At 63.4% G+C, this 23,103-nt stretch overlaps 3 protein-coding genes across 9 annotated transcripts in view; all 3 read right to left on the bottom strand.

Annotated features, from left to right (window-relative positions):
* Positions 1-115: 115 nt before the first annotated feature.
* LOC120512915 (septin-12-like) lies at positions 116-6,758 on the bottom strand. Of its 2 annotated transcripts, none has more exons than XM_039731738.1 (10): positions 6,266-6,758; positions 3,024-3,224; positions 2,369-2,497; positions 2,126-2,207; positions 1,894-2,031; positions 1,203-1,320; positions 1,030-1,125; positions 818-914; positions 557-608; positions 116-453 (listed from the first exon to the last, which is right to left on the bottom strand). In XM_039731738.1, the coding sequence occupies exons 1-10, from the start codon at positions 6,741-6,743 to the stop codon at positions 309-311; spliced, it is 1,536 nt and encodes a 511-aa protein (XP_039587672.1). In that variant the 5' UTR covers positions 6,744-6,758; the 3' UTR covers positions 116-308. The 2 variants fall into 2 exon arrangements, with proteins under 2 accessions (XP_039587672.1, XP_039587673.1); XM_039731739.1 differs by lacking the exon at positions 6,266-6,758 and adding an exon at positions 3,883-4,016.
* A 618-nt stretch (positions 6,759-7,376) lies between these two features.
* Positions 7,377-11,446, bottom strand: LOC120512914 (collagen alpha-1(III) chain-like). The gene is made up of 2 exons (XM_039731737.1): positions 11,315-11,446; positions 7,377-9,036 (listed from the first exon to the last, which is right to left on the bottom strand). Exons 1-2 carry the CDS (start codon positions 11,367-11,369, stop codon positions 7,472-7,474), a joined length of 1,620 nt encoding a protein of 539 aa, XP_039587671.1. The 5' UTR covers positions 11,370-11,446; the 3' UTR covers positions 7,377-7,471.
* Positions 11,447-14,740: 3,294 nt separating this feature from the next.
* Positions 14,741-23,103, bottom strand: part of RAB11FIP3 (RAB11 family interacting protein 3) — an 81,201-nt gene continuing 72,838 nt past the window's right edge. For all 6 annotated transcript variants that reach the window (XM_039731719.1, XM_039731720.1, XM_039731721.1 and 3 more), the window contains 6 exons: positions 22,744-22,884; positions 21,851-21,932; positions 19,127-19,264; positions 18,093-18,248; positions 17,573-17,713; positions 14,741-16,869 (listed from right to left, as the gene is read on the bottom strand). In XM_039731719.1, the coding sequence (XP_039587653.1) occupies positions 16,756-16,869; positions 17,573-17,713; positions 18,093-18,248; positions 19,127-19,264; positions 21,851-21,932; positions 22,744-22,884 (772 nt within the window). In that variant the 3' untranslated portion in view covers positions 14,741-16,755. The remainder of the gene's footprint in view (positions 16,870-17,572; positions 17,714-18,092; positions 18,249-19,126; positions 19,265-21,850; positions 21,933-22,743; positions 22,885-23,103) is intronic.

Genomic DNA, 23,103 nt, shown 5'->3' with positions numbered 1-23,103 from the left:
GGCAGCACCTCCATTTCCCCAGCGTGCCTGGGGGAGCCACAGCAGCCAGAGCAGCACAGCAGAGGGGTGGCACATCAAAAGCTGGGAGTCCAACAGGAGCGTGAAGGCTGAAGGCTCTGGATTAACCTTTAATGTCACACAGGGTCCGGGGGTCTGTGCCCATGGCAGAGCCTGGGGACGAGGGACACATGTCAGGGCAGCTGGGCACTCTAGGGGGGTTCACCCCAGGCAGGTTCCTGGCACAGCCATGGTGGGCAGGGGTGGGCACTGCCATGGGGTCCAGTGGTGGTCTGGGGGCGCTGGGTGGCTCAGAGGTGGCTGCTGGCCTCGCCCTTGCCGGGCAGCCCATTGAGGGGGCTCAGCCCCGGCCCGTTGCTCTCGTTCAGCCGCCGCACGCGGTAACTCTCGTAGTGGACGTTGTGGGTGATGTCCTTCAGGTCCTGCAGGTGCGACCTGCCCGGGGTGGCAGGGGGAGGAAAGCCATCATGTCACTGTGCCCCCCACCCTGCTGTCACCCCGTGGGGGTCCAGCACTCCCCACCCTGTCCCCCGCTCACCGGATCAGCAGGTCCCGCAGGAGGGGGAACTCGCAGTGTGCTGGGTTCTCCACTGCAAGGCAAGGCAGAGGGGCAGGCTTGGCACGAGGGCTCGGTGGTGCTGGGATGCCTGGGCAGCACCTCCTGGCACGCTCTGGGTACCACCAGAGCACAGCACAGCCCCGTGCCACCTGCCATGGCTCGGCACCCACCCAGGCAAGGACACCCCGTGGGTGCTGCTCCCTGCGCCCGCGGGGGCTGGGCTGTGAGGGGTCTGCTCACCTTCAATGATGCCCCACTTGGTCTTGCGGCCCAGCACCCGCTTGCCGTTCACCTGGTGCTCCTGGTCTGCCCCCACCACGGCAAAGGGAATCTTCTCCTGCCAGCAGAGGCTGTGCTTGCCCCGGGTGCTGCTCCCCAGGGGTCCCCAGGGTCCCTGTCCCCCCCCTGCCCCCCAGGGGCTGGCCCCTCCGTCCCTGCACCCCGGCACTCACACGAATCCTGTCGTTCAGGGCCCTGTCTTCGGGGTCCTGGTCGAAGTCCTCCTGCGGGTACACGCTGATGGCGTGGGTCTTCAGGTCCTCCTGGATCTGAGGGACACAGGGCTTGAACCGGGGCTGGGGGCCATGTGGGGCAGCCCAGGAGCCCACTGGGGGCCTGTCCTCACCCTCTGCTTGAATTCTGCCCGTTCCTCCAGGGTGAGCGTGTCGGCTTTGGCGATCACCGGCACCACGTTGACGATCTTGCTGAGCCGCCGCATGAACTCCAGGTCCAGCGGGCGCAGCCTGACAAGGGCCACCGTCACTCCAGGCTGTCCCCACCTCTGTCACTGGGGGGTGGGTGACCCCACCACTACCACCCCAGGGTCGCTCGGAGGTGACCCCAGCACCATCACGCTGAGGGACTTCCCCACTACCACCCCAGGTTGATACCTTATCTCTGTCACCCTGGGGTGACCCCACGGTGACACAACCATGTCACAGTGACCACCTCGCCACTGTCACCAATGGGGTGACCACACCACTGCCACTCCAGAGTCACCCTGAGGTTCTTCCACTACCATCGCCTCAGGGTGGGGTTATCACCCCAGCCTCCACCACCATCACCTCAGGGTGACTCCACAACCATCATCTCAGGGTGGCACAGCCACCCCACAGTGACCACCCCGCCACTGTCATCCATGGGGTGACCACACCACTGCTACTCCAGAGTCACCCTGAGGTTCCTCATCATTCCATCATTATCACCCCAGCCTCCACCACCATCACCTCAGGGTGACTCCACCACCATCATCTCAGGGTGGCACAACCACCCCGTGGTGACCCCCTCTCCTACGGGTGCTGTGAGTGGGGACTCACCAGTGACCTGTTGGGGGGACAAAGTAGACGCATCCATGGACGCGGGTGTCCGGGATCTTCCTCTTGCGGGTGATGAGGATCTCCTCCCTCAGGTATCTCTCGTACTGCTCGTTGATGTATTTGATGATGGGGTCCCAGCTGAGGATGAGGAGTTGAGGCACAGCACCTGAGCTCAACCTCTACCCAAACTGCCCCCAGCCGAGCTGGGCTCCCGCTCCCCATTGTGTCCTACCAGTTCTCATTGTTGATCTGGTCCCCAAACCCTGGTGTGTCGGTCACCGTCAGCTTCATCTTCACCCCCTTCTCCTCGATGACTGTGGGGTACACGCATGGGTCAGGGGGGAAGGAACATTGGGGAAAAGCAGGGGACCAGGCATGGGGGATGTTTGAGGCTGTGAACGCAGCTTCAGAGCCCAGCCCAGTCCCCTGCCTCTCCCAAGGGCTGGTGGGACACGCTGCGTGGTGGTGACCTTACTGTGGGTGATGGACTGGAGTTGCACTGTTTTGGGAATACGTTCCTCCTGGCCGGGCTGGGAGGATTTGCGGCTCACCTTGGACTTGAAGAGGGTGTTCACCATCGTGGACTTCCCCAGCCCGCTCTGCCCTGAGGGGACACCAGCAGCTCTGGTTTGTCCCCAGGGCAGTAACATCTTGATATCCACTTGGGAGCAACCCAGAGTTTGGAACAACTCTGGTTTATCCCCAAATAAATTTCTTCCCCAAGGCAGTAAGTCCTTGGTATCCACTTGGGAGCATCTCAGAGGTTGGGATAATCCATTTTATCCCAGGAACATATTTATTCCCCAAGGTCACAATCCCTGGTACACATCTGGGAGCATCCCAGATTGGGCTAGTCTGGTTTAATCTTCCAAACAAATTTATTCCCCAAGGCGACAGCCCCTCAGCATCCATTTGGGAGCATCTCAGAGGTTGGGATGAGCTCACCTACCAGCATGACTATGCTGTGTGGTAGGGGATATTACTCATTTTCAATTGTTTGCTACTTAAATCAGTTTAAAATCACTTATATTTCCTTAAAATCCCTTAAAAGCATGATTTCCCTTGGCATGGTGGAATCAGAGCCAGTATTCCCTCCCCACCCAGGAGCAAACCCGACGCCCAGTGCTCACCCACAACCATGATGTTGAACTCAAAGCCTGTCTTCATGGTTTTGATTTTCATCTGGTCGAGCACAGCTTCGATTCCCACGTATCCGAAGAGCTGGCAGCCCACGGGGCCGGGCGCCATGGAGAGGGGCACCGCCCCCTCCTCCTCCTCCTCCGGCACGGCCGGCGGCTCCATGCTGCGCTCCTCGGGCTCCAGGCTGCTCCCTGCACCGCGGGGTGGGCAAAGGCGGTGAGCCTGGACCCCTGGGTGCCCACCCCGCGGTGCCCACCCCTGCGTTGCCCCAGCAGCGGCCGTGCCGGCGGGCACGCAGCCCCGGCACATTCCCGGGAGCCGGGGAGGCTCGGCATGGCAACGGGGACACGCCACCCCCGCCGCGAGAGAGGCTCCCAGGAGCTGCCAGGGGCATCTCTGGGGTGGTCGTGCCACCGGACCCCACGATGCCACAGGCTGCCCTGAGACCATCGGGCACCGTGGCCGCGGCCAGCAGCACCTTTGCCCAGCCCCTTCTGCCCCGCACCCTTTGCCCAGCCCCCGCGGCCACCCGCGCCAGGCGGCACCGCGCCGGTCCCGGCACAGCCGGGGGGCTCCGGCCCCAGGGCAGGACGTGCCACCCCACATTGTGCCCAGGCACTGGGCACCGCCGGGCGGGGGCACCGGGGGTGCAGCGCAATCCCCGGCACAACCCCGAGCCCCAGGGGACACGTGGGGGTCCCCTGGGGACGGTGCCCGGAGCGTGCCCTACACCGGGGGCCACAGGAGCCCCGTGCCCGCCCCAGCCCTTTGTGCGGCAGCGCCAAATCCCTTTCTTCCTCCTCCTCCTCCTCCTCCTGCTTCCCAGCACGGCCATTGTTCGGGTCCTACCTCGGCGCCGCGGTGCCCTCGCTCAGCGCCCCGCTAGGGCCGGGGGGGTCCCCGGGGCGCCGTCCGCATCCCCGTCCCCATCGCCGGCGGCGCCGCAGCCCGGCCCCTTCCCTCCGCCGGCTCCCGGCTGGCACCAGCCCCGCTCCGCCGAGGCTGCGGCTCCCACGCATGACCAGCATGGCAACACCCGCCCCCCGCAGCCCCCTCCCCACCGCAGCCGAGCCCCTGCGCCCAGGTTGCCGATGGGCTGGCGGGTGGGGAGGGCTGTGCCAACCCGGCTCTGCCCACCCCGCTGTGCCCCCCCCGGAGCATGGCACTGCTCGGCCTCCCAGCCGGGCCAGCATGGATGGGGACCCCTCCCATGGCACAGGACACCCCCAGTCCTCACTTTGTCCCCATCGCCCCCTGAGAGGCCCAGCCAGCACTGAATGGCACTGAATGGCACTGAATGGCAGCGGGAGGGCTTGGCCGTGGGTGCGATCCCCACGGGCACCCACGGGCACCGGGGACCGCCCGGCACCGTGCCCCCCGCCCCCCCAGCAGCACCTGTGCCCGGTCCCGGCACGGCGGGGTAGGACAAGGGGTGGTGGCCCTGCCACTCGCCCCACTGCCGCAGTGCCCCACGGCGCTTGCGTCCCCCCACGCCGCAGCCTCCCCCGTATGTGCCAGCCGGCGCTTGGCACCGGCGAGGCTGGAGCGGCAGCTTGCGATGGCCCAGGCTGGGAGGGACCTGCTGAGACCGCGTCCGTGTGCCACGCAGCCAGGGGACAAGGGGCACGTGGGCAGGGGCCGGCCTGAGCCAGCCCGGGGTGCCAGGAGATGATGGAACTGAACACCCCCATTGCCATGGCAACGGCATCCCGGCGTGGGAGCCACCCAGCACCCTGTGCCCAGTAGGTGCCAGAGTGGTGGCAGGCTTGGGGACAGCACTGTCGCATGTCCCAGCTGCCCCTGCGCCCCCTGGGTCGGGATGTTCCTCGGAAGTGGTGAAACAGCCGCGGATTTCCTGGTGACAGCGGTGACACCCGGCGGGGGGGGCTGGGGGAGGGCAGGATGCTCACCCTGCGGGGATCCACCCACCCAGCACGGTCCTTCCCAACGGGGACAGCCACAGGCTGGCAGCGACGTGGGATGGGAAGTCCCCATCAGGGAGAGGACCCCGACAACGACTGCAGCCCTCCTCCCCGGCAGACATCGGCCCCCCGTGCCCCCAGCCTGGCACCCCTTCCCAGTCCCTGCCGGCCTTGGCAGCTGCCAGGACAGATCCAGAGCCAAGCGGTGCAGCCACTGGAGCCATCCCGGGTGCTGGGCACTGCAGGCAGGGAGCAGCTGGGATACCCAGGGTGCTGGGCACTGCAGGCAGGGAGCAGCTGGAATTTGGTGCTTGCACCCCCCGGCTCTCCGGGGTGGTCCCCAGGGTGCAGCCCCCACAGAGGGGCTCAGCCACTGCCCTGTGCCCTGCCAGGGCCAGCACCAAGGAGACAGCCACAGCCAGAGGCACGTCCGGGGTGACATTGGGGGCTGCACCCACCGCTGCCTCCCCCGGGGCTCCAGAGCCCCCCGTGTCCCTGCCCTCAGTGCCAAAAAGCCCCGCTGCTAATGGCCAGCAGCCGGGTGGCCACGTGGAAGCTCTCGGCATCCCCACGGAGCCCCGGGGCAAGTGGCTCCTGCAGCCAGACCTGTTCCAGGACTCATCACGGATGCTCTTATTTTCCAGACAGGGACAAGTAATCCCGGGTCCGTGGTCTCCTCCATGGATTTAATTACCGATGCAGGGTTAATTGGCCAGTTCCCCGGGAAGCCTGTAATAAAGCTTCAAGGGTGGAGGGTGCTGGGAGTGGATGAGCCGGGACAGGAGCTCTCTGTCCGGCTGCTCACCACTGCTCCAAACCGAGCAGCCGGGCACGGGATGGGGACAGCCGGGCACGGGATGGGGACAGCCGGGCACGGGATGGGGACAGCCGGGCACGGGATGGGGACAGCCTGGCTCTGGCTCCAGCACGAGGGAGCTGACACCTCTGGCAAAGGGACGGAAGCTTTGGGCATGCACCCACCGCCCCGGCCACACCACAGCTCTTCCTGCCCTGCCGATCTGACCCAGAAACACCAGTGCCTCTCCCAGTGCCAAACACGACCTAAGGGGACAGTGGTGACAGTCCCCATCTGCAGCCAGACCCGGAGCCAGCCCGTCCGTCTGGCCGTGGGAGCCACGGGACGGGGCTGGGGTGGCTGGGGACCGTCGGTGAGGAGAAGCAGAAGTGAACCATGGAGCGAAACCCTGCGCCTGCAGCGCTGCTGGGGACAGGGGACAAGTCACCCAGCCCCGGTGGCAGCTCCCTCTGCCCGCACGCCGCCCTGCCCGCTGCCACCACGCCATCCCTACCTGGGCGAGCCGGCCGGAGCCGGGGCTGCTGCCGCCGAGAGCTGGTCACCGGGGCCAAATGGCTCCTGGGGTGCGAGGCAGAGGGCGGCTGCTGCCCACGGAACCTCCTCCGCTCCTCCTCCTCCTCCTCCTCGCCCCGGGCCCTGCGTGGGCGACCCGGCGTGGAAGTGAAATGCGGCGGCCGGGGCTGGCTGGGAGCTTCCTCCTGCGGGGCGTGGGACCCACCGCGCCACGGGGCCCGGGGCCACCCACGGGTGTCAGCGCTGGGGGCCGGGGGGGCCTCCGGGAGAGGAAACAGCCCGTTCCCACCTCTTCCTGGCAGAGAAACCGCTGTGCCCGAGCGGTGTGTGCCAGCCCCCTGCCAGTCCCGGGCCATCTGCAGGGCAGCCGGTGCCACCCGCTGCCCGCTGGCTCGTGTGTCCCCCCAGGCTGGGCTGCCGGCCACCACCACGGCTCTGTCCTGAGCATGTCCCCTCATCACCCTGGCTCCATGTCCCCATTTCCCTGTCACCCCAGCTTGCTCCTGAGCACCCTGTCCCTGTCACAGCCCTGAGCACTGTCCCTTGTCTCCCTGTGACCCTGGCTTGTCCCCAAGCACCGTGTCCCTATGACCCCAGCTCAGCCCTGAGCAAAACTGCATCACCCCAGCTTGGTCCTGAGCACCGTGTCCCTGTCACCGCCTGTTAGCCCTGAGCACTTTTCCTTTGTGCCCCCATCAGCCTGGCTTGGCCCAAGTACGGTGTCCCCATGTCCCTGTCACCTTGGCACTGCCCCAAGTTCTGTCCCTTCGTGTCCCCATCACTCCTGACTCAGGCCTGAACACCACATCCTCGTCCCCATCACCCGGCTCAGCCCTGAGCTCTGCTCCCCCGTGTCCCCATGACCCGGCTCAGCCTCGAGCTCTGCTCCTCCGTGTCCCCATGACCCGGGCCGTCCCCAGCCCCATCCCTGGCCCGGGGAGGCGCGGGCAGCCGGGCTGGCTGGGCAGCAGGGCCACGGGCACCGCCGGGGGCTGATTCAGCGCAGATGTATGGATGCCTTCGCCGCGTCAGTACTTAGGGCCCGGCCACGGCGGCTCCGCGACAGCGCAGCGAGACGGGCAGAGCGCCCCGAGCACCCAGCCAGGGAGCAGCGGCGGTGGCGGCCGTCTCCGGCCACCGCGGCGCCCTCCGGCCCTCCCGGAGCAGCCCTGGGAAGGGCACTTGGTTACCCCCTCCCCAGGCCTGGGGACGGGCACGGGCTTGGCACGGCGGGAGCCGGGGGCACAGCCGTGCCGGGAGCCGGGCTCCGCTGCCCGCGGCACCGGGCGCACGCCGAGCACGCCCCGGCGCTCCTTGGCCCCCCGCCACCTCCCGCGCCCCGCGGGGAGGGAGGAACAGGATCCAGCCCCGTGCCAAGCCAGCAGGGATGAGAGGGGAAGAAAGCGCTGGACGCGGGACAAGATCGCGGCGATAGGCGGCACGCGCGGGGCCGGCCGATGGGGCACATGTGTCCCGACCTGTCTCCGCGCCGGGAGAGCAGTGAGCGCCGGGGCGGAGCGGGCGGCTCGCCAGGCACCGCGGGGACGGGCGGGCCGGGAGCGCTGCCAGCGCCGCGCTCGGCTCCCGGCCCCCCGCAGCCAGCGGGCCCCGGCGCGGGGAGCAGCGAGCTGGCGGCGCGCCTGTCCCCAAAGTCGCCGTCACCCCACGCTTTTCCCGGCTTCGGCTCGTGCGGGGTTTTGGCAGCGCTGCGCCCGCCGAGGGGGCCCCGACGGAGAGAGGGACGGGGACAAGAAGAAGTCCTACCGTGCTCCGGCGTCACCGCCGCCCCGCTGCCGTCCGCAGCCTGGTCGGGAGCCGCTGCCACCACGCAGGGTCCCCGCGGTGCCATCTGCCCGGGCGCTGCCGGCGTGCCCCAGGGGTGCCCCAGCACCAGCCCCCCGAGGAAGGCGGGCTGCGAGCTCACTTGCACCGTCTGCGGCTGCGACACCAGCCTGAAGGTGGCGGCCTGGGGGGCTGGCAGCGCTGGCGGCCCCTCGGCCCTGCCCTCGGCCGGGGCCGCCTCCCCCTGTCCCCGGGGCTGAGCGGGGGCCCGGCGGGACGGGAGGGGGCTGGCGCTCAGGGTGACCCTCCACGGCCGGGACACCGTGCGGGGAGCCGCGTCCCACCCCCCCGGCCCCTCGGGGAGCGGGGGCAGCCCCGGGGCTGTCTCTGTGCCATCGTGCGGGGGCAGGGCGGAGGAGGAGGGTGAGGAGGAAGGCTGGTGGGCGCGAGGCTGGGCTGCAGAGCTCTGCGTGCCCCACGGCGTCCCCAGGCCCGGCTCCTCGGCGATGTGCAGGTCCAGCGCTGGCAGGGAGCCGTGGCTGGCGGCGGCCCCGCGGAGGGGATGGTCCAGCTCCACCGGGAAGACGCAGCCGTGGGACGGGACCTTCTTCAAGCCGGGGCTGGCGGCCGGGGGGCTGCCCGGTGCCTGCGGGGGCCCGGTGGGCGCGGGGCTCTCCAGGCTGGAGGATGAGCTGCGCTGGCTCTCCCCGTCGCTGCCCGGCCCCGTGGCCAGGGCCTGGCGGCTCTGGAAGGAGGCGGCGCGGGCGATGCCGGTGCCGTTGGCTCGGCCGGTGGCCAGGCCGGTGCCGAGCCGGGAGCGCAGCACGGGGCTGGGCACCGGGCTGGGGCCGGGGCCGCCGCCCAGGCGGGGCGGGTGGCCGCGCTGCAGCGGCTGGTGGCTCTCGCCTGAGGACAGCAAGGAGCCGGGTGCCTCGTCCCCATCTTCTGCCTCAAACGACTTCTTGAGCGCTGGGGACGGAGAGAGAGATGGTGGCACCAGAGTGGTCCCCGATGGCACCCGTCCCCTGCCCAGCCCCATGTGTGTCCCCCCACCACCCAGAGGTGCCCCCTGATTATGAGCCCGTCCCACCGAGGAGCCCAGCCCGGCGCCAGCTCCTCCCCAGCCCTGCGGCGCTGTCCCCGAGGGTTTTATCATTGTTCCCCGGTTGATCTGGCCGGTGCCGCCGGCTCCCCTCGCAGCACACTGCCCGCTTTATTCCCCCTGAAAGGGATCCGGCCGAGTAACCGGATCCCCGCCTGACCCTCTCCCCCTGCATCCATCCCGGCACCCGGGCAGGATTCCTGCCCCTTCCCGGGCCTTAACCCTGGAGCCCGCGGATGGCAGGGGGCCAGCGCCATCGCCACGCTCGGGGACTGTCACATCCCGTTCTGGTGGCTCCTGCTGCGCCTCCCACGTGGCTTCACAGCGGCCACGGGCCCGCGGCACAGCCCCGGGTGCCAACGTGCCCCACACGGGCCCCTCGGCTCCCCGGGGTACCGCAGCTCTGGGGCCGGTGCAAAGCTCCTGCTGTGCCCGCCTGGCACAGGATGGGGGACCGACCCCACGGGGTGACCCCCGGGAACCCCCGCGGTGCAGCCGCCCCCTCCTGCCCCCCAGCCCCGCCGGGGGCTCCCCAGGAGCTGCCCGAGGGCTCCGCACGGTGCCGGCAGCCGGGGAGGGCGGGGGGCCCAGGTTCCCCCAGATCCTCGCTGCCAAGAGCCGAGCGGCTGCTGCCCCCGGGGGCTCCGTGGGGCGGCCCACGCTGCGCCCCTGCATCCTCTCCGTGTGCCAGCCTGTCCCGGCACCCACCCATGGCACCCGCCCGCCCTCACCCTCCTCTTCCTCAGGCGCGGTGCGGGGGCGGCGGGGTGCTGAGGGTCCAACCCTGTCCCTCAGGGGTCGACCCCTCCCCCGTGCCCCTGTGCCCGGGGCGGGGCAGGGGTCAGAGGCCGGGGTGCGGGCGCTGCCGATCACAGCTCTCCCCAGGGCAGGTAATTCCGCGGCCGGTCCAGCCCTGCCCCAGCGGCCGGGCTGCCGGGGGCCAGGGGTCACAGGGTCGGCGACCCCCTCCCCACATCCACGTCTCTGCTTGGTTACCGCCCAAAATGCCTCCTTTTACCCCAAAGCTGCCTCTGGCTCTGACCCAGCCTCACCCAGGTGTCCGGAGTGATGGGCGGGGGGCAGCGAGGGGACGCAGGGCAAGGTGGGGGTGGCAGGCGCTTGGAGGGTGGCAGAGGGCGAAGGGGGGTGGCAGGAGGTTTAGGACGGATGGGGGATCGGGAGGATGGCAGGGGGTGAAATTGGGGTATCAGAAGGTGGAGGGGGAGATGTTGAGATGGGGCTGCAGGAGGTTTAGGGGGTGGCAGGGCGCTCGGGGGTGGTGGGAGGTAAAGGAGCGGTGCCAGGAGGTTCAGCGGGGGCTGGGGGGGATGTGGGGTTTGGCGGGGGCTGAGGGGTGTCAGCCGGCAGCGGCGGGGTTAAGGTGCCCGGGGTAGGTGCACACATTCCTCCCCGGCGAGGGCAGCAGCAGCCCCGGGGTCGGGTTTCGCCTCCCGCCCCCGGCCCGGCCCCGGCCCCGCCGCAGCCCCCGGCCCGCGGGCAGAGCGCGCACACGCGGGGAGCGCGCACGGGGACACCGCGGGCTCGGGGGGGTCCCGCACCTTCCCCCGCTCCTGCAGCCCCGGTCGCCCCCTGGCCACCCCACAGCCGCGCCCCCCAGAGCAGCCCCGCATCCCCGGGCTGGGGGCAGAGCAGCCCCCCTCGATGCCCAGCCCTGGGGCCACCCCCCGTCCCCACGATGTGCAGCCCCCGGGGGCATCAGCCCCCGCCCCAATACCCATCCCCCGGAGGGGAGCGCAGCCTCCTACGGCGCTGAGACCCCGGGGAGCCCCCAGGCCCCCCAAGATGCGCAGCTCAGCATCCCCCCCAGTCCCAGCCCCCGCCATGCTCAGCCCAGACCAAGATCCCCAGCCCAGCAGCAGCCAAACCCCCGCACCGAACCCCAGTGCCCGCTGCTCCCCCCTTGGGGACACCCCAGGCCCCCCAAAAAGCCCAGCCAGCAGCATCGCCCCCAAAATCAGCCTCCGGGCCGGGGGAGGGCAGCCCCCCACGATGCTCAGCCCTTGGGGGACACCTGCGCCCCCCAAGACGCCCGGACAGCGGCGTTCCCCCCCGGGGACATCCCCCGCTCCTCCCACGGCACCCCCGCTCCTCCCGGCCCCGAGGGGGGGTCCCGGGGGGCCGCACCTTCGAAGTCGGAGAGGATCCCGTCCAGGTGCTCCTTGACCGAGAGCCGGGCCATGGCGGGCCGGGGGGCCGGGGCTGCCGCCCACCCGGGACCCCCGCAGGCGGAGGGGGCAGCGCGGCCGAGCCCACCGAGCCCCGGGACGGGACGGGCCCGCAGCTCCGCCGCGCCCGCCCGGCCCGGGGCGCTGGGAGGCGGCAGCCCCGGCCGGGGGTCCCGGGCAGCCTGGGGGTCCCGGAGAGCCCCGGGGGCAGTTCCTGGCCAGGCTGGAGGGCTCCCAGGAAGGCTGGGGGGCCCCGGCGGGCTGGAGGATACCAGGCAGGCTGGAGGTTCTGGAGAGGCGGGGAGGGAGCCCGGCCAGACTGGGGGTCCCGGGCAGGCTGGGGTGCCCTGCCAGGCTCCAGGGGCTGGGGGTTCCAAACGGCCTGTCCTCCCCAGGTTCTGCATCGCCGGGAATTCCCAGTTTCGAGCAAGAGGAGGAAAATGGTCTGGAGCAGGCAGGGCGGCTGTCGCTGTCTCCCGCTGGGTGTGGGGTCTGCTGCGGGGTCACCTCCCTCCGGTGTGTCCCTGCCGGGGCTGGAGCATCCCTGGGACTGCGCTCCCCGCGGCCACCCCGGTGCTCTGCCCGCGGCGAGTCCCAGGGCTCAGGGCTGCCCCCAGCCCGGCTGCCAAGGGTTAACCCATCCCAGCCCGGCCGGGGTCGGCAGCAGATGGGGAGGGGGAAGGAGCTGGAAATGCCTGCTGCACACAGAGCAACCCCTTCCCTGCAGCACAGCCCCTCGTGTGGGCTGGAGCACATTCCTGCCCCGCATGGGGACACGGCCATGGCGCCCTGCAGGAGCCAGCCCTGCGTGGGGACACAGCACAGGGACCAGGGCACGTGGGACATCATGGTGGCCTTGGTCGTGGCTGGGCTTTGGGGACATTCAGAAGTGCCACTGGCCCATAGAACCACAGGATTATTGTGGCTGGGAAAGTCCTCTGAGATCATGGAGTCCAAATGTCCCTCAGCACTGCCAAGTGCCACATCCACATCTTCAAACCCCTCCAGGGATGGTGACCCCACCACTGCCCTGGGCAGCTGTGCCAGTGCCTGACAACCTTTTCTGTGAAGAAATTCTCCCAATATCCAACCTAAACCTTCCCTGGCACAACCTGAGGCCATTTCCCCTTGTCCTGTTCCCTGGAGCAGAGCCCGACCCCCCCGGCTGTCCCCTCCTGTCAGGAGCTGTGCAGAGCCACAAGGTCCCCCCTGAGCCTCCTTTTCTCCAGGCTGAGCCCCTTCCCAGCTCTCTCAGCCCCTCCTGGCCCTTCCCAGCTCTGTTCCCTTCCCTGGACCCCTCCAGGTCCTTCTGGCCATGAGTGGCCCAGACCTGTCCCCAGCCCTGGGGCTTTGTCACCGTGCTCAGCCCCCCCAGCTGGGTGGAAGGGCCAGAGCTGGGCTGGGCTGGGACCAGCTCTGGAGCTGTTCTGGGCATGCAGAGACCTTCAGAGCTTTAGGACTTTTCTGGAGCAGTTTTGAAAAGGCTGGAGAGGTTTTAAGCCATGCAGAGCCCTTTTCAGAGGAGCAGAAGAGCTGGAGGAGCAGCCCTGATTATTTTTTCATGAGTTTTTGAGAAGCTTTGGAGTTGTTCTAGGGTTGCCTGTGCCCCTCTGATGTCGTTCAGAGGGGGTTTAGGGTAGTTGCAAACTGAGTTTAGAGATGTTATTAAAATTTTTAACTCTTTTGAGAGCACATGAAGAAGGTCCAGAGGGTTTCAAGGCCTTTTGGAGGCTGTTGGGGCACTTGAGGAGTTTCACAGCTGCACAGAGGAGGCTTTGAGAGCTTCAGAGCTGCCAGGAGACCTTTCCTATGATCCATTTTGAGCTATTTTGAGGAGTTTCAGAAAAGTTTAGAGGGCTTCAAGTGCTGCTTCGAGGCAGTTTGAGCATCTTGGTGCCTTTCAGGGCTGGTTGGAGGAGCACAAGAGCTGTTTGAGCAGTTCAAGTGGTTCAGTAATGGCCAGAGCTCCATCCTTCCAGAGCCTGAGCTGCTCAGAAGAGATTTACAGCTCCTTGAGGCAGCCCAGCAGCACAGAAATACCCCCAGAGCTATTTACCCACCCCATTTCTAGAGCAGCTTCGAGATGTTGGAGGTTGAGATTTCAGAGGGATTTTTAAAAGGAGGTTTTAGAGGTGTTTAGGGAAACCTTTGGTGCACTCTAGGGCTGCTTGCAGGGAGTAGAGCAGTTGGGAATGCTGCAGAGCTGATTTACAGATGCTCAGGGATGCTTTGGAGGTGCTCAGAGATGTTTTAGGCAGCTCAGGGATGGTTTAGGGCAGCTCCACGATGTTTCAGAGGTGCTCAAGGATGCTTAGGACAGCTCAGGGACAATTTAGGGCAAGTCAGGGATGGTTTTAGAGCAGTTCAGAGACACTTTAGAGCATGTCAGGGATGTTTTGGAGGAGCTCTGGGATGGTTTTGGGCAGCTCTGGGATGTTTTATGCAGCTCAGGGATGTTTTGGAGGAGCTCTGGGATGGTTTTGGGCAGCTCTGGGATGTTTTATGCAGCTCAGGGATGTTTTAGAGCATGTCAGGGACTTTTTGGACCATGTCAGGGATGTTTTGGAGCAGCTCTAGGATGTTTTGGAGCAGCTCTGGGATGTTTTGGAGCAGCTCTGGGGATGTTTTGGAGCCTCAGCGCTGCCCTGAGCACCATGGAGCAGGCTGGAGCAATCTGGGGGGTTTCAGAGCTCTCAGGGTGTGTCAGAGCTTTCCCAGCTCCGTGCTGCAGCTCAGGGCTGCCCGCAGCAGTTCAGAGGAACAGTCTGGAGCCATCCGGAGGCACGGCGGGAGCTGGGAGGGGATTTTGCACGTTCGGGCCCTTTGGGGCGGCTTAAAAGGGGTGGGGAGGGGTGGAGGAGGCTTAGAGGGGTGGGGAGCAGCTTAGCAGGGAGGTGAGGGCGTTTAAGGGATTTTTGGAGCAGTTCAGAACAGCCGAGGGCTCCGAGGGGGGTCTCCCGGAGCGGAGGGAAGGAAAGCTCCGTGTTCCTGCCTGGAGCAGACCCAGAGTCCCTGTCCCAGCCTGCCCCGTCCCTGGGCAGCAGGATCAGCTCCCGGGGTCCCACCTGGATCCTCCAGGAAGGTGAAGGGGGAATTCCCCCATTCCCACCCACACAGCTTGGCTGGCTGGGGAGATCTGGCTCCCTCTGACCTTGATCCCTCTGGAATCAGCAGGGTCCAGCCTCCCTCATCCTCATCCTCATCCTCATCCTCATCCTCATCCTCATCCTCATCCTCATCCTCCCAAATCAGGGCTTTCCTTGGTGCAGGAGCATTTCCACTCAATCCAGCCCCACGGGAGATCCAGCACTTGGATATTGGGGATGCTCCAACCCAGCACTGGGATCCTCAGGATGCTCCAATCCACCTCTGTGGAAACAAAGTCTCTGGGCAGGAATAGTAACAGCTTTTAATCCGACAAGAATTGATACATCAGTTAAGACAATACCGATTTTGCCTCTTTTTTGGGAGACTTCCTTCACATACCGGTTGGGAAAGAGGAACATTTTCAGGATGTACAGTTTTTGTTTTTGTTTTTCTCTCTCCATAGGGACTTTAAAGCATGGTGAATGTGCAAGTCAGTGCTTTTTGTTTGCTTAAAACTTTTTTTTTCCCGGTGCTTATTTACAGTTACAGTACCTCTGTGAGAGCGACAGGAAAAAACAAACGATTGTTTGAGACCTGGGGATCCGGGATCCCCGGTCGAGAAAGGCAGATCTCCAATATTTATATATTTATACATATATATATATATGCTTTTGTGTATACACAGATACATTTCTCTCTTCTTTTAAAGTATTAAAAAAATGGATCAACCTTCATTCTATAAAAATACCTACTCTACAAGATAGAAAAATTTTCCCTCTCCAAGTATACACTGATTTACACCCAAAGCTTCTCTGGAAATGTACATTACGTGGCTTCTTCCTGCGGCCTCGGGGCAGGGAGGGAGGGCTGGGGTGCAGGAGCTGCCCTGGGCTTTGGGGCTCCCCCTGACCCCGCTGCTCTGTGGGAGCAGCCCCCAGAGGTGCCGTGGCCGTGGCCCGGCCGCTGTCCCCACAGGGCCACCCCGAGGGCTGGAAGGGGCTTGGGGGGAGCAGGACCCCGGGATTGCTGTGGCTGCTGCTTCCAGGCCGTCCTGGCATTCCTAAAACCTGACGAGCAGGAAGAGGAACCGCGGGCTGAAGCCGATCCCCGGGAGCCCCGAGGAGCAGGGGGGGACAGCGGCCACTGCCGGGGCCACCACGGCCGCTTGTGCCAGCAAGCCCAGAGCTGTCTGGTGTAAACATGGCTTTTGTTTCCCAGGGAGCTGCGGGTGTTCTCCAGCTCCCCTCCCATCGGCACAGAGATTCCAGCCCCGGCCGGTGCCAGGGGTGAGGAAGAGCGCGGCTCCTGCAGCCCTGGCGCGCCCAGCAAGGGGGAGGCAGCCGGAGCAGGCTCTCCCTCCAGGGCTGCCGCTATCACCAGCAGAGCCCTGCTCCGCCTGGAATGGCACAGGCCACTGTCCCCAGGCTTCGGGAGGTGACCTGGGGACCGCGGGCCTCTCTGCTGCAGCTCCCAAAGCGCTGCGTGTCCCACCCAGGACGAGGAGGGGCGGCCAGGACCGGCTCCAGCGCGGGGTGAGGAGCTGCAGCCTTGCCCCGCGTGTCTGTCCCGGTGGGGACGAGTGACAGCTCCTCCCGGAGCCGCCTCACGGCAGAGCCCGGCAGAAGAGGAGGGAGGAGGAGAGTGGAGCCGGGATGCCGAGACGTGCCGACAGTACTGAGCCACGGACAGCAAAAATAAATAAGGAGGCAGGTGACCGAGTGTGCTCACGCCCTGTCCCCACAGCCCCGGCTGCCCCCGCAGCCACCGCGGGCTCTGCACGCAGCCGGCCCCAGCCGGAGCACGGGCAAGGATGGGCTGAGCCAGCTGGATGAGGCCATTTGCATTAAGTTAATTAAAAAAAAACCCAAAACCCCAAAGCAAAACCAAACCCCAACGCTGTGCGAGTCCGGGAGGCGCTTCCCTGGCTCCCAGCTCTGCCCGGTGAGTGTGTCAGGGACACTTTGGCACGGCGGATGCTCGGGCCGGGCAGGGCAAAGCCAGCGCTGCCGCTTCCATCTCCATCCCGCTGTCCCTCGGAGGGGCGGTGCCTGTCGGGACAGTCCCCAGCGCCACAGGCACTTCCTGCCGTGTCCCTTTCCTGAGCTCCTTCTCCAGGTTCCCTTTCACCCCTCCACAGCCAGGAGGGCTTCAAAACAACGGAGTCAGACAACAAAGCCTGGCTGCTGGTTTTCCTTTTCCCTGGTCCGTGGCTCAGTCACTCCCCGACCTGAGGCTTCCTTGTGCCTTCATCAAGTGCAAAGACGTTTGGAGTCCCTCTTCATCCTCTCAGAGCACCAAATCCTCCCGGCTGTGTTACTTGACTTCCAGGATGGAGGGGTTGGTCTCCATGATGGCCACGATGATCCTGTCGATGTAATCCTGCAGGCGGAAGTTGATCTCCTCTTGCTTCTGGATGGCCTCCATGAGCTGCAGCAGAGGGGAGAGGGAGGGAGAGGTCACTCCTGACACTGTGGCTCTGTGCATCCATGGCTGACTCCCTGGCTCTTCACTCTGGACTGGGACATTCCTGACCCTGTTTAAATGGCCAGGGAAAAACTGGTCCTGCTCACTCCTGTCCTTCCTCGAGCTCTCAGCCTGATGGGGCCCAGGAGAGAGCAGGGAGCAGCACATCTCCATTGGATTCCCAAAATAGCCAGGTGTGTTTCCCCACTTGTTGAGGTGTTAAAGATTTAATTCCAGTGCTTGTGCAGGCTCAGCCACCCCTGGCTGGTGCTCAGGGAGAACACGTGCTGGAGGAGCTGGGATCTCCAGCGGGAATATCCTGGCTCCAGGGTTTAAAGACAGCTCCAGACTGATGGACACAGCCCGTGGTGGCTGCTCTGTCCTGGAAGGGGAAAGCTGTCCCAGGGCAGGCAAAGCAGAGCTGCCAGAACCAGCAAATGGGCAGGGAGCAGCTTCCCTGTTCCCAGGAGGGAGGGCTGGCAGGCAGGGTAAGTCCTGAGAGCTCTACAGATAATTGTGTGGGGATTTCTCTGCTCTTGCCAGCTTTCAGGGGAGCTTTGGGTATGGGCTGGACCACAGACAGGGCACATCCACCCCTCCCAGGCCATGCCAGGTGGGGGCACTCAGGAAGGTGCAGTGTGAGCCTGCAGCTCCTCATGGCACGTACCTCATCTCTGGAGACAGAGCTGATCTCTGCTGCCAGGGACTCTGAGAAGGAGGCTGAGAACAGGTTCTTGGCTCCCTGGATGCTCAGGTTGATGATCTGCCCGTTCAGCTCATCGTTCTGCTCCTTCAGGTTCCTGTTATCCTGCTCACACACACAAACCACACGCTGCTGGAGCACCTGGTGCTCAGAGCTCATCCAGACCAGCAAAGGCAGACAGGGCCTTTCACCCTAACACAGCTCACACAGGCCTGGGAACAGCACATGGGCTGCTGCCTCCATCTCAGCAGAGCCTGGAGAACCTCTGGAAGCATGAGACACACTGGGAAGATGCAGGGAACACAGCAGAGAGAAGGGCTCCTGCTATCCCTGAGAAAGCACCAACCTCCCTCTCCCAGGACAGGAAGGCAAGACAGCACTGGGCTCCTGGATCCACTCCATCCCTTGGGAGAAAGCCCCTGGACCCTGCTGGTCCTCCCTTGGCATCAGGGAACCATTTCCCTGCCAGCCCAGCGCTCCTTACCTGCTTGAGCTGCTTGATCTCCTGCTCCAGCTCTGTCTCCCGTGTCCTGCTGTTGTACTCCTGCAGCCCCATGCTGCTGCTGCGGCCCCTGCGCTGCTCTGCCTCCAGCTTGAAGAGCTGCAGGTGCTCCAGCTGCTTCCTCAGGTCCTCGATGAGCTGCAGAGCAAGGCAAGGGGACAGCTGGCTGCCACAGGCCTGGGAGATCCAGCAGCACCCTCTGGATGTGGCTGCTGTGGGAGCAGCTCCGGGGATTGCTGCAGCAGGATTGTTGGCCACAGCTGTGGCTGCCCCTGGAGCCCTGGCAGTGCCCAAGGCCAGGCTGGTGGAGCTTGGAGCAGCCTGGGACAGTGGAAGCTGTCCCTGCCCATGGCAGGGGGTGTAACAAGATGAGCTTTGAGGTCCCTCCCAACCCAAACCATTCCATGATCGAATTCCTTTTTGGGGGGAACTTGGTTTTCTCTTCCTCCCTCACACCCCCAGCGAGCAGGAGATGGGGAGCTACTGAAACACATGGGCACAGCCCTGCAAGGACCTTGTTGGAGGGCCAAAGATGGTTTGGGTCTGCAGCAGCAAAGATCCCCCAGCAATGTGGGTCCCTCTGCTACAGGGTTGGGTCCCCTCTCAACCCAGAGCCCTCAGTGACACCACGGTGACAACTTTGGGCCAGAGCTCCTTTCCTGCCACCACAGCCAGCCCTGCCTGGGCCTCCAGCTGGAATCAGCAGGCACAGATGATGGGAGCACTGGGAAGGTGTGTTCCAGCCCCCAAGCACTCAGCTCCCACCCCCTCTGCTCCTGCTGGCTCCATGTGCCTGTGCCACTGCTCCTTCCAGGCAGGAAGGGAAGGGGCCAGGGTGGCACAGCCCCTTGCAGGGACAGTGCTGGATGGATTCCAGAGCAGCAAAGTGGCTGAGGTGCTGCTGCTGAAGCCCTCTCCTCTGCACTCACTGCTGCAGGCACCCATTTCTGGAGAGGCTGCCAAGGCCAGATTCCCACACTTGGGGACAGGGCTGTGGAGGCCCGGACTCCACTCACCTCCTGCGTTGACTCCTTCTCCTTCTGGAACTGGTGCCTCTCCTGACTCAGCTTGTCCCCCATCTTCCTCTTTTTCTCCTGCTCCTCTGTGAGCTGCACAGTGAGGTCCTCGATCTCATCCAGCAGCTTCTGCTTCTCCTGCAAGGACACGAGAGCCCAGTGAGAGGCCCTGGGGCCCGGCTGGGCGCTGGCTCCGCAGGGAATGCTCCTCTCCTGAGGCACCAGGAGGCTCTGCCTGCTGGGATCTCATCTGCTCAGAGCCTGGGCCTTGGCAGCACTGAGGGAGGCAGCCAGGGATGGCTCCAAGTGAATCCACATGAATATCCACTCTTGTGCTGTCTTCTGGGAAGCACGCTGCTGGTGTGGGATGGGCTGGGGCCAGCACGGGGCTCCAGGCCAAGGAGAGACATTCAATCATAAAGCTCCTTATGTCTGGATTTCAGAAAAGTCCTGAATCTGAGATTTTTACCTCCCTCTTGGTTTCAGACATGAAAGGTTTGAATTGAGGGCTGATCCAAGAAGGAACAGAGCAGCTGAAGCCAGGATGTAAAACACACAGCCCAGCTCTGTTTCCTTCTCCTCTCCAAAGCCCTGGCAGAATGTTTGGGATGCAGGTGAAGATGCCAACAGCCCCTAGAGCAGCACCTTCTGCTTGTGACCAGCTTTTTCTGCTTCTCACTGCACCCTACCATCAAGGATTCTGGAGGGGCACAAGGAGCTGGGAGGGGACACAGCTGGGACAGCTGATCCCAAAACTCAAAATGGATATTTAATACTGTATGACAACATGTTCCTCAATATAACGTGGGGGAAGAATGAGAAAAAGGGGGTGTATGGCATGATGGCATTTGTCTTCCCAAGTCACAGTTAGGCTCCCTGCTTGATGATGGAGCTTTCCAGGAGATGCCTGAACACCTGTCTGCCTTGGGAAGCAGGGATTAACTCCTTGTTTTGCTTTGCTTCTGTGGGCAGCTTTTGCTTTACTTAACAAACTGTCTTTTCCCTCAACCCACAAGTTTTACCATTGTTGCCCTTCCAAACCTCCCCAGGCTCACAGCTTCCAGTCCCATGGGAAAGGTTTTGGCTTTCAGAACTCCAGAATGCCACAGGAGCCCCTGCAGTGCTGCTGGATGGGCTGTGGCACACAGGGCTGGGGAGCAGCTCCATGGGGGAGCTCCAGATGCTGGCTCTGTGCTGCAACCCTGGCTGCTGAGAATTTCAGACTTTCTGTGCTGCCAGGCACTGACCCCCAAGACAACACTGCATTGACCTGAGGCTGTGGAGAAGGCTTCCAAAATGGAATGACAGAACTGGGACTGTGGGTGTGGAGTTTGATAGAAGTGTGTGATATCACAGGGTGGGAAACTCAGAGTTAAAGGTTTTAGAATACAGTAAAATATAAAAGGCAAGATGGAGGTTTTAGGGCAGAGGCTGGTCCTTCTTCTTCACCTTCTTCTCCTTGGGTTTGGGTGGTTTTGTGTAATTGGATAAAAAGCCCACATTGCAGGCCATGGGTGGTTGGTTATTGGGTTAAAAGTAAAAATAATTGAGGTATAATTTCTTAATTGGACAGTTTATCCTTAGAAGGCCTTGTAGACAGAGATGGGGCTCCATTTTTAGTTTGTTGAAGTGAAGTGCTGTAGAACTGAGGGTTTGTGAGACTGTGACAAAGATAAAAACTAATGAACATCTGAGTCCCAATAAGAAATACCTTCTTGTGATTTAACCCTGACCCTGGCAGAAAAGAAGCAAAGACTCCACAGCTCGGGGGTGTCCTGCTCCAGGGAGCAGCACCAAAGGCACCAGGCCAGCAGGAAAGGCAACACTGACAACAAAACCCTGATTTTTGGGCACTGGACAGGAGAGCAGCTCATCAGCCAGGCTTCTCCTGGGCAGGGAGGGGCAGTGAGTGCTGCTCTTCTCCTCCTTCACCCATTCACTGTGGAGGAAAGGAGAACAGCTCTGCATGGATCAAAACCAACTTCCCATGGCTGGGAATTCATCCTCAGAGCCACGGGGGTTTTCCTGCCCCCAGCCTCAGGTGTGCTCACAAGGTCCTGGCAGATGAAGACCACATCAGGAGGGATGGAGCTGCAGAGCTCTCCCGTGGGATTAAACATGGATAAAATGCCTCAGGCCCTTCAGCTGGGAGAGGAGGTTTGATTTCAGCTCAATTTTAAACTTACTTCTGCCCCAAGGTTGGCAGAGACAACATGCAGCCCCTGTTCCAGGTGTCCCACCTGTGACCCACACTATCCCTGCAGGTGAGGCTCCTGCCCAGCCCAAGGAGCCTCGGGAAGCCCCAGCCCTGCAGGGCCTTGGATCCTGAGCAGGGTGACAGTGAGAGGGGCTGGGAGGTGACATGAGTCTTTGAAAACTCAACTCACAAACCCCAGGACATGGAGATGGAGCCTCCCTGCTTCCCTGCACTGGACTGGCCACAGGGATGGGGACAGGGATGGGGACAAGCTTCCACAAGAGGGCACGAGTCCCCTCCTGAGCAGGCACTGCCACAGAGATTTATCAGGGCTTTATTCCAAGCTTCCAGGCTGAACAGTGGGAAACTGCAAGGATAACTGTGTGGGACAGTGCTGTCCAAAGTGGGGTGTGCAGCGACTGGAGAATGGAAGCAACTGGTTTGTTACATTAAATGGATCTCATGTTCATGAAGATTCATCCCAAAGCCAGAATTTCATCCCAAAACCAGGCACCCTCTGGCCTCACCTCCTCAAGCCTCTCGATGTTGGCTCTCAGGCAGGGGACACAGGACCTCAGCTCGCTGTTCTCATCATCCAGCTGCTGCAGCCTGCAGAGGGAATGGGTGTGAGACTCATCCCAGCATCCCACGTGGGGGAGAAAACATCCCCAGGAATACTAAACCAAAGGGAAGCCAGCAGGGATTCATCTGTTCCAGGCAAACCCTGAGATATTTCTGCTGCCAGGGGAAAGAGAGGGGCACCTACACAACGCTGACATCCATCAGCTCCAGTGCTACTCCTTGTTCCAAGGGTTTTTTCAGTCCCTGGACAAGCCTCAGCAGCAGAGACAACAGAACAGGGGGTCAGAGAGGGCTCTGGGTTTGCATTCCCAGGTAAAACCCCACTGTCTTCACCTTCCACTGACTGCATGGGATGAACAACAGCACAACACTCTGGGCAAGCTGGAAAAACCCTGTCAAATAACTGACACCTCTCCCAGCCCACTTCTTCCTTTGGAATCCACCAGGCAGCACAAAGCACCCTGGGGCTGGGACACTGCCTCTTTGCCAGGCATTTGCCTGTTTCCATCAAGGTGGAAAGCATCTGGGCATTAAAAGTACCCCAAGGGTCATTTATGGGAAGAAGCACTAACAAATCCCCTCTTCATCCCCACGCTGCAGGGCAGGCACACGGATAAAGGGTGGGAGCTAAACTTAAAATGCATGACAGCAGCTCAAATAAAGAATCCAAGATTAGGTCTGTGGGCCAAAGGTGGAAATAACCAAACCCCAGGGTTTGTGGTGACTTCAGTCACACCTTGAACCAGTCAAACTCCCTGCCTGCCTCCCTGTGTCCCCCCAGGGCTGCCTGGGCACAGATTCTGGGGTGGCTCCAGGAGAGCTGCCCCCCCAGCCCCACCTGGCCTGCAGGTTCTCGATCTCAATGCTCTTCTCCCTCTCCATCTTGCTGAGCAGCTCCCTCTGCTTCTTGATCTCCTCCAGCAGGGTCTGGTCAGCCCTCAGCTCCTGCTCCTTCAGCTGCTCCTCGAGCGCGTTTGCTCTGCAGAGGACAAAGAGAGGACTGAACTGTCCTTGGGAGCAGGCTGCTATCCCCAGGCAGGGACCAGACTCTCTTCCCAGCCCCTTTCCCACCCCTCAGGTGAGCTGGAAGAGGAGATGGTAAAACAGAACAAGCTTCCAAGGCAAACACACCAATCACATCTCACACAGCTTCACTGCATCCCAGCAGATGCAGCAGGAGAAGCAGCAGCTCCTCCAT

Source organism: Passer montanus, unplaced genomic scaffold (genome assembly GCF_014805655.1).
Source record: "Passer montanus isolate IOZ18808 unplaced genomic scaffold, ASM1480565v1 scaffold8, whole genome shotgun sequence".
NCBI lineage: Eukaryota > Metazoa > Chordata > Aves > Passeriformes > Passeridae > Passer > Passer montanus.
Note: the sequence above shows the minus strand (reverse complement) of the source record. Positions and strands in the feature narration are given on the sequence as shown.

Coding starts and splice junctions, on each gene's coding strand:
- LOC120512915 (XM_039731738.1), bottom strand. CDS start 6,743: ATGAGGGGACATGCTCAGGACAGAGCCGTGGTGGTGGCCGGCAGCCCA. Junction 2,498..3,023: donor GTTCAACATCATGGTTGTGG/GTGAGCACTGGG, acceptor GTGTCCCCTCAG/GGCAGAGCGGGCTGGGGAAG. Junction 454..556: donor CTGCGGGACCTGCTGATCCG/GTGAGCGGGGGA, acceptor CACCCCGGGCAG/GTCGCACCTGCAGGACCTGA.
- LOC120512914 (XM_039731737.1), bottom strand. CDS start 11,369: ATGGCCCGGCTCTCGGTCAAGGAGCACCTGGACGGGATCCTCTCCGAC. Junction 9,037..11,314: donor GATCCTCTCCGACTTCGAAG/GTGCGGCCCCCC, acceptor CTCCGTCCCCAG/CGCTCAAGAAGTCGTTTGAG.